The sequence below is a fragment of the Triticum dicoccoides genome, chromosome 5A (genome assembly GCF_002162155.2).
Source record: "Triticum dicoccoides isolate Atlit2015 ecotype Zavitan chromosome 5A, WEW_v2.0, whole genome shotgun sequence".
Taxonomy (NCBI): domain Eukaryota; kingdom Viridiplantae; phylum Streptophyta; class Magnoliopsida; order Poales; family Poaceae; genus Triticum; species Triticum dicoccoides.
Genome location: NC_041388.1, coordinates 589,643,152 through 589,652,831, shown reverse-complemented (window position 1 = coordinate 589,652,831; position 9,680 = coordinate 589,643,152). Strand labels below are relative to the sequence as shown.

The following is a 9,680-nucleotide window of genomic DNA, read 5'->3' as shown; positions in this document are numbered from 1 at the left end:
ATTTAAAAAAATCAGAAAAATCAGAAAAAGTTCATTGAATTTGAGAAAAAGTTCATTGCTTTTTAAAAAAATCAAGGAATTTGAAAAAAGTTCATCGAATTTGAGAAGTTCATGCATTTAAAAATAATAAAAAGGAAAATAAAAATAAAATAGAAATAGAAAGAAAATCCACATAAAAACCGGTCTAGGAATAAAAATGGAATTAAAAAAGAAAAAAGTGGCTTAAATGCTTCCCAATATTGGGAACAGTGGAAAGAATCTATATCTATACCTAATAATAAAGGACGGAACCTTTCATAGTTCTCCATCCGTCACCTTTTTATCTTCATCAGTTTTGTCTTAACCACAAATATCGACGGCTGAGATTTCAAAACAGATCTACATATTTTTTTAATGTAGGAACATTTTTGGTTCTCCTTTCATCTTCTCTAACCGGTAAAAAACATCACGTCAAACTAGACATTGTGGACACGTAAAGATATTGGAAACCAACTGGAATAGGTCTCACGGGTTTCTATCCGTAGCTAACTATTACGGGTGTCTGTGTTCGGTCAAGTCGTATTGGGCTGGGCTTTTACTTATATGTATACAAATCAAACCTAGCCCACCTTTTCATTCGTGTTTTGGCTTCATGGCGGCAGCGGATCGCATCTTGGCTTCGCATCAACGATCAAATCAACGCTGCGAGACCGGGACCTGGTGAGGCGTCAACAGCGACACCATCCCCATCGTGAGATGGAGACTTTTTATTGACGGGTGAGAGCTGTGTGTGTGTGTGTCGTTCATGACGAGCAGAAACAACGAACATCAGCTGCCATCAAGACATGGAAGTCATGTAGGCGCGGGCACAAGTTCAGCAGAACCAGATCCTCTCTGACGTTGTCGATTCTACCCTAGAGGGGATGCTAGCCCTGTTGACCCAGTCCAACGAGTGAATGCCAACAGAGGAATCGACCACCGGATGATCGAGAACGAGCTGGTCTGCACCAATAGAGGAGTACCAGCGGAGGAGTCGATCGCCGAACTGTGGACGGCCGATGGATGAGTTGTTGTGCTCTCCCTGCGGCAACGCGACCTAGACAACATGGTGCAGCCATGCATGTCAGTGACGGTCGTCGTCCTCTGCAGTGGTGCGAGTTCAGCGGCATCGAGGTGTGGGCGTGGCGGCAGCACTCACACTTCTAGTCCGGGGAAGCCATGGCGGTGGCCGGAGGCACCGACAGTCACTCTCCCTTCGAGGCGTAACTAGAGTATCTCGGAAGATGAGAGCAAATGACAACTACGGCGAGGAGGGCCAATGCTATTGTATTTTGGTACGAACGGTGATGTGAGTTGGCCGTCCCTCTACAGTAGAATAATAAACGTGAGAAGATCTTGTTCCAGGTTCAACGTGCATCAATCCACCTTACGCTCGCAACGGTTAGTAGGTGCGATGGGGGCATTCTCCCGCGAGCGGGATCCCGACAACACTTTTTAGTTTTAGCCGTGGCCACAACTTTGATGGTGGCCTGCATCAAGAAACCAGATACAGTGTTTGTAGCAATTGATGGTCGACGCCGCGTGAGATGACAGACAGTTTGGCCTTCTCTCAAGCAAAGACGGCTCTGTTCGCTGGCACCCTGCCCTGAGCACCAGTGACGAGTGGATCCGTGACGTGCATGCTGCGCGAGACGGACATCTTCACGATGCATGCCAAGTCTCAGGAAGAGGACGGCGTGGACTTGGTAGTGGCCCCTTGGCGTGCACACATGTACCGGCATAGATGAATGAGGCGTCCACTGATGCGATCACAACGGACGGGAAAGAGGATATAGATTCTCTACTCCCTGCTAATTATTTAAGAGACGACTTTTTTTATTATATTGTTAGGTCATATACATCTCATCCTTTATGCAATCTTAAAGTTTCTTTGCAAGAATATAATGCATAATTTCCTGATGGATTGAGCCTTCAATTATTTATTGAATCGAGATCTGGAATAGGGTGCAAGGTGAAAGGTCGATGCTTATAGAAAGTTATCATTATAAATCCACGGATACAGTTCAACATCAATAAGTATAACAGAATGCTACAATATCAATTTAGTCCTACCAATCTCTTTGGCCTTCATATTTTTATTTGAAATGTTTTCAACAAATTTTCAGGTTAAACTTCTTGCTTATTGTTCCATACCAGTTTTAGTTACAAATCATTCGATCTATTTTGTTGTATTCTTTGTAAAGTAATATATTCATTAAAAGGACGTGAAACAAACCAAAATCATAATTGACTCTCTTGGCAAATACGCAGTTTTTGTCAGCAAAGGGAAAACATAATCGTACAGATAATCAATGCCTCTGCAAATAAATCAGTGTGTCTTGAAAACTTCTATGTTATTCTTATTTTTATAGACAATGTTGCTCCTAAAAAGATCCAACATCTGAAGGGAATGTGAAATAATATCATGAACAATAGTTTCATCGTGTTCCATGCATAATATATACATGGGCTTTCATTGTGTTCTATGCTTAATGTATACATCAGTTGTAGAGTTTCCTTTTTTGAAAGTTCTTTTAACTTATTTTTGTTACCTGTTCTATTGCTCAAAATTAAAATCGTTCATGTTTCCACTGATCTTAGTAAAGACAAAAGTATGATGAAATAGGAATGTGTTTTGCACGTAATTCTTATTGAATCTGAATACACACCAGTTTTCCTTCCCATTACAATGCACGGGCATTTATGCTAGTAAAAAGAAAAATGAAGTCCCTAGTCACGAGTGTTGTGTTGTCCTGATGGTTAGGCCGTTTGTATCTGGATGTACGAATCGTGGGTTCAATCCCGTTGGGCACACCTTTTTTATAAACAGAAAGAAAAAAAATAGTTAGTGGGCCAGCCCAGCTTGAAGAGGAGATGGCTCCCATCTCTTTAGGTCGTGACAAGTGGCATGCTGCATGTGTGCCACTTGTCGTGACCTGAGACTTTTTCCTTTCTTTGTAAATTCTTTTATTTAAAATGTTTTATCTCTCAAATCCTGCATCCAAATCTCAAACTATTTTCCCATTGGATTCCTCGCGTCGAGATCTTTAAAACTAGATCTCATGTTTGTTATATTTTGATGAATTTTTTCATAAAAAAACGGACGAAAAAATCAAACCGGCATCATGGTTTTTTCCTTTCCGAAAGAGGCACGGCCGTGCCAATCGCGAAATCACAACCGTACCTCTCGCGGTAGCAAAACCGTGCCTCTCGCGAAAAGAAAACAAATAGAAAATGTGTTTTTTTCGTTTCTGAGAGACACGGTCGTGCCTCTCGCGAAAACACAACTGTGTCTCTCACAGAAGCAAAACCGTACCTCTCGCGGAAGGAAAAAAAATCAGAGAACGCGTTATTTTCGTTTCCAAGAGGCACGGCCGTGCCTCTCGTGGAAGGAAAAAATTTAAAAAACTTTTTTTCCGTCTTCGAGAGGTACGGCCATGCCTCTCGCGAAAGCAAAATCGTGTCTCTCGCTAAAGCAAAACCATGCTTCTTACGAAAGAAAAAAAATTATTTCTGCCTCTCGAGAAAGCAAAACTGTGCCTCTCGCGAAAGAAAAAAAACATATTTTTTCGCGCAAAAAAATTGTTTTTTTAAAGCTAAGGAAGAAGGTGGAAAACCAAAATGTAAAAAACCCGAAAGAACTTTAAAAGCCAAAAAGCGTGCGTTAAAATAAAGAAAACAAAATCCGAACAGAGCGCCCCGAGCGCGACACGTGACGGCGGCTGAGAGCGCGTCAAGTGACGCTGATCATGATGAGGCTTCCAAAGAAACGCTCGTCAACTAGTTACTCTCGTCAACTCGCATTCAACCAAGCATGCCCAAGATTCTCCACTAGGCCTTGCCTGTCATTGGTGAGGCCCAGTAAATTATGGGCTCTGGGCTCAATCAACACCCCGAGGTTCAACATCTTCAATCCACACAGTCTCTAACGTTTCCCTCAGAAAAAGAAAAATAGAACTCCTACTTGACACTGGCCACCAGGTCCCACGAAGAGCCAGCCATAAACCCTAGCAATTTCCCCACTCCCGAGCTCCCTCCCCGCCTCCCGCCCCTCGCGCTCGATTCGAACCCGACAGCAAATCCACGCTCGCCGCTGCTTGCCGCCATGGAGGACGCCGCGGTGGAGGAGGCGGAGGTGAGCGGCGCCGGCGAGTTCGCGCCGGCGCTCGTCGCCGCCCACCCGCTCGGCCACTCCGTCGCCGTCGCCGTCGGGCCCGAGCTCCGCGTGTTCGATCTCAAGTAAGGATTGCTCTCTTCGCCTCCGGTGCGTCTTCCTGCATAATCTCGGGTCCTGTGTAGTGAAGTTCGTGTTTCGACTACAGTATCGCTAGATTTTGGTGGAGATTGGGGGTAATGCGCCTTTGAGCCGAGCTAGGTGCTTATCTTGTACCGACAGTAGTTTGGTTTCATATGTCTTTTAGATGTGTAAAACGTTGCAGCTGTCTTCTTTTATAAAAGCTCAGGTGCTTGGTTTTGTACTATCTAATACATATACTTATTTCTCACTGTAAAGTTTTATTTTAATGCAATTTGCTTGATGAGCAATGCGAATGATGATTTGTTTTGTGCATCCAGCGGCGGCTGTGCAGTTTCATTGTCAGATGATTCTGGTGGTTGTTCTCATTCGGATGCTATTAGAGCAATTTCGTTTAGTGCTGATGGCGCCCTGTTCGCATCTGCCGGTGATGATAAGCTTGTGAAGATCTGGAAGACTGACTCATGGCGCTGCATCCAGACTATGTGAGTGCTGCTTTTTTTCCAATCTTTCTAACATGATGAAGGCACCAAAATAGTGGACTTGTAATTTTGCATGTATTCAGTCTATAAGTGTCGCTTTGTTATGTGGTGTATGAGAACCCTCTCCTTATCTTCGATTAGCAGCCTATTATTTTGTTTGTATTCAGTCGATAATTGCAATGAACTTGGTGTTTAAGAGTGCATATGTTTATTGTTGTGTTGTTGTTAACACTACTAAATCTGTCGAGCATACATATGATTTATTTTGCAATACTTTCGTTTCTGCAGAACTTCTGAAAAGAGGGTTAGCGCAGTTGCTATTAGCAAAGATGGCCTGTATGTGACATTTGCAGATAAATTTGGTGTCATTTGGTTAGTTACGGTGGGGGGACATGGCGAAGGGCAGGTGTCATCCGATAACAAACCTGTCTCAATTTATGGTCACTACTGCAGTATTATTACTAGCATGGTATGGATAAAATTTTACCTTATGCACCACGTGGATTTATTTGTGCCTCCTATATATTAATTAGTAAGCCTGTTGACAAATCAAGTGTAGTATGTCGGACTGTCACTGTCACAGTTCAGTGTTTTTTTCTGTTCATGTCGAATATAACCTTGCTTACTTATTTCATTTATTTGTGAACGTAGAAATTCTCACCAGATGGACGGTTCATTGCCACTGCTGACCGGGACTTCAAAATCCGAGTATGGAACTTCTGTACTTCACAGTAATTGCCTGGTGGAGCATAATTCTGAGTTATTCATCTTGCTCATGTAATTATTTTTGTAGGTTACATCATTCCCAAAGGATCCTGTAAAAGGGGCTCCCCAAATACAGAGCTTTTGCCTTGGACATACAGAGTATGTTCAGTTCACTTTGTCATCTTTTTGTTCATGTTTTACAATTCATTTTCCTACTATATATACATGACTTTGAATTTTTGTTGATCATGATCCCAGTTGCTGTAGTTTCACAGCTAAATGTTGCAACATGGTGGTTAATGTATTTGATAATTGAGGTGACTACCCATGCAGATTTGTTTCTTCCATTGCCTTCACAAGCCTTTCAGGAGGATCAAGCTTTCTATTATCTGGAGGCGGTGATTCTACTGTATGTACATATTCAGTTTAGAATCTGGCATGTTGTCGCTATAAACTTAGCTAAAATTTCTCATGATGTTGTTCCCTTTTATCTGTTTAAGGTTCGGTTATGGGACTACATAAATGGCTGCCTCCTTGATACATATGAAGTCAAAGACAAGGTAAAAGCTGGAAAATATTGTCTCAAGCTTTATGTCTGTTCACAAAATTACAAGTTTTTCTGTAGCTAATTAGTTCTTAAAACTACTTGCAGGTGGGAGAACAGTCAGATGAAACTGAAGATAGCAATCTAGCCATTGCAGACTTGTGTGTGACAAATGATGACTCACTGGTTGCTGTAGCTATTCAAAGGTAAGATTGAGTGACGGTTGTTTGTTCAACATGTAATGAAGTTTATTTCGTCAGTAACTTGGGGCTCTTTTTAAGCACTGCAGTTTGAATGGCATAATGCTCTTAGCATGTGATCTCATAGCAAAGAAGTTATCTTTTCTAAAGGTACATCTCTCTTCTTCTTCTTCTTCTTCTTTTTTATATTAAAAGGTACATCTCTTTGGCAAGCAATTTTCATGTTTTTCTGGGCAACTTTATCGAGAATGTTTTTCATGGCAACTGATTCAGATACAAGAGCAACAACAGAATCTTGTTTTAAAATGATATTTCTAGTAGTTAGTCTTATGCTGATCAATAGCTCGGTGTTGATTTCTTGAATGCTAAATGCCTACCCCATTCACTTGCCAGGCCTTGGTTCCAGAAAAGGTTTTCATATCCGTTTAGGCCTTGTTCGGTTGGTGGATTTGAAGGGGATTGGCAGGGATTTAGGGGGATTAAATTCCCTACAGGCCAAAATCCCCTCCAATCCTTTCCAATCCCCTTGGGAGGAGGATTAACCGAACAAGGCTTTAGTGTCTTGGAGGTATAGCCTGTAGCTAGTTATATCATACAGTACTTATTTCACTAGCTACGAAGCCTAGCACATGCCTTAGCAGTTAAAATAACTGATACAAGTACTCCCTCCGTAAAGAAATATAGGACTGTTTAGATCACTAAAGTAGTGATCTAAATGCTCTTATATTTCTTTACAGAGGGAGTATGTGATAAGCCTGAGCTCGTTCTGTTAACTACTGTACTGAGGGCCAGTACGTGACAGCAGAGGGATGTACTTCTTTTGTCTTTGGTGTTGCCTGCTAGTGAAACATTCAGTCAAATCCCTTAAATAGACTGTATCCTAAGGCCTAACAATCTTGTATAACACTTTTAACTAAAAGGGTTACGTGATATGGCTAACAATCCATCAGTTGGGCTGGTTGCTATGGCTATTGCTAGTTCCTCTGCCCCACCTGACCAATAGACTGTATGTTGCAGTTTGTTAGTGAATCTAGTTAAGAATGATCTGGGGCAGTTTTACCAGGCTTGCTAATTAGTAACTAGTCAGATAAATTGGAAGATTTGATGGTTAATACATATCTCTTGTCATCTTGATGCATCCTCGATCTGCTTACTGGTAATTTTGGGTGTGTGCATCCTCCACGTGTCAACAAGCTCTTGGCATCATCATGTTATTGCAAAGGCGAGCTGTTTTTTGGTTGTGTGCACTGCCCGTTTTTGTTGTGTTGACTCGCAATCTAATAATCTCTTGTCTGCAGAGTTGCTTACAAATCATCCACCTAGTTCATACGATGTTAAAAAACTTATGCCTTATGTCCGCTTGCAGGTGATTACAATGGAAAAGAGCTACATTCCCACTAGCTTAGCCTACAGCTCCTCGGCAGATCTTCTGTGGACTGTCATGGGCGCATCAAACATGCCTAACCAGGCCGCCTCCCAGTTATTAACCCGTGTCAGAATCATCCTCCGGTTCCAAAAAGAATTATCAGCCTCGGCTGACCACGACCCTGCAATCCTGGAGGACAGCGAAGTACCACATGGCGAGAAGCTTCTGCTGGCGCTGCAGGGAAGTCTTGACGCCTCAAAGCAGGAGGAGGTGCTGGCCGCGGTGCTCGCCGCCCTCAGAGTCTCGATGCACAAGATGCTGGTGAAGAAGAACTACTCAGAGGAGAGGCGGGAGCAGCGGAAGAGGGGCAGGAACGATAAGAAGATCAAGAAGTAGCCCTGCTTGGCCTGCAAACACCACCAGATCGCTGCGTTGTGTACCATGAGAAGCCGAGAGTAAAACAAAGAAATGTACCGACAAGTTCTGAGAATAGGTTCAGCGAGCATTTTTTTCTCGCGAGTTGTAATACATAGCCGGGCGGCTGGTTACTCAAACTGTTTCAGTCGAAATCGCACGTTGTTTGTTATGTTGCAGTCCTTGATTGTCACGAGCTGTGACTTGGAAGTTGGAATGTTAGCTTGGTATACACAAATTTGAGTCGATGTGCACCAGGTGGTGTGAATCGTGTTCGATTTATCGCTGTTCCAAGGTAGCTGCACGCACCATTATTCGTTTGGTAATTGGTAATCACTGTCAGACGAGTTCGTCTTGAATCATGCTATACGGACGACAACAGACGGACGATTCATGCACGACGATGTAAATCCAGCCGCACATGTAGTCGACTTAAAGGGCAACAGCCGCTCGATTTCATGGTCGTGCGAAAATCGGTTGCACATGTCGTCTGTGGAGCAGTTCCGGTTCGTCTTTGGGGGGAATTGCCGCAGCTCTAAACTGCGTCCTCCCTGATTGCTTTGCCGTCGCGATCTCGACAGATGGAGGGCGTGCGAGGGTACCTACCGGACCCCGGCCGCTGTCGTCCCTTTGCCGTGACACGATATGACGGCGGTGTGGACAAGGTTCTCGTGGCCCCTTCCTCTTTGGCGACGCAACGCGGAAGGCTTCCGTGCAATGATCGTCTCGACGTGATGCGCCTGCCTGTTGGCGTTTCTCCGCACATGCCGTGTCGTAGCTCTCAAACGGAGAAGAATATTTCCCAGCGATCGCCGGTTTGTCTTTTGTATTTTGCACAGTACATTATTAGGGAGTTCACACCTTGTTGTCCAGGGCCAGAGGAAGGGTGCTAATCAGGGACCCAGCCGGGGATTATTTCTCACCTAAGATAAGAACCCTGCCCTGCCCGGTGGTGATTAATTAGGTTGAGATGCACAAGAAAACATTCTTCTTCTTCTTCTTCTTCTTCTTCTTCTTCTTCTTCTTCTTCTTTCCATTTTCTTGCGGCCGAAATGTCTCCACTTGTGCCATGACGGGTGCTTAAGCTGACTCGAAATGCTGCCATGCCTGTTAATCAGCAGTCCGTGACTGTTTTGTCAGAGCCGTGACCTGAAAGTGTCAACCTGTCGTTACAAAACTGGATTGGATTTAGTCCGAACCAAGCCGCCGGTCCAAGATAACCGCACGTAACTGTATCTTCATCGCGCAATAATTATTATTATTACCAGTAGTAATCACACGAGTTCGTCCTCGGAGCGCATCGAATTACTGCAGCTCTAACTCGGTACGTCCTCCCTGATTGCTCCGTCGTCCCTTTGCCGTGATATCGACCGACGGTCGGTTGGGAGGTCGTGAGCGAGAGTACTCCGTCGTCCCTTTGCCGTGACACGACCTACGATATGACGGCGGCGAGGACAAGGTTTGCCCCGCGACGCGCGACGCGTCCGTGCAATGATCATCTATCGCCTCAGCGCAAGTGACAATGATCATATTGGCAGTTAGGGCATCTCACCCGCAAACTGAACACCGTTCCGTTCGCGGACAGGGAGACCAGTTCACGGACACAGATGCGAGAGACGGTAATTCAATGCTATCTGCATACATAATAAAAAACAAGGTTCAAACAAATGAAATGAAATTCACGTAAACCGGATAT

At 43.9% G+C, this 9,680-nt stretch overlaps 1 protein-coding gene across 1 annotated transcript; it reads left to right on the top strand.

Annotated features, from left to right (window-relative positions):
• The first annotated feature begins 3,993 nt into the window (after window positions 1–3,993).
• Window positions 3,994–8,232, top strand: LOC119303118 (tRNA (guanine-N(7)-)-methyltransferase non-catalytic subunit wdr4-like). The gene is made up of 10 exons (XM_037580206.1): window positions 3,994–4,257; window positions 4,594–4,758; window positions 5,044–5,224; window positions 5,407–5,463; window positions 5,549–5,619; window positions 5,794–5,869; window positions 5,961–6,020; window positions 6,113–6,210; window positions 6,294–6,354; window positions 7,571–8,232. Exons 1-10 carry the CDS (start codon window positions 4,124–4,126, stop codon window positions 7,964–7,966), a joined length of 1,299 nt encoding a protein of 432 aa, XP_037436103.1. The 5' UTR covers window positions 3,994–4,123; the 3' UTR covers window positions 7,967–8,232.
• Window positions 8,233–9,680: the final 1,448 nt, after the last annotated feature.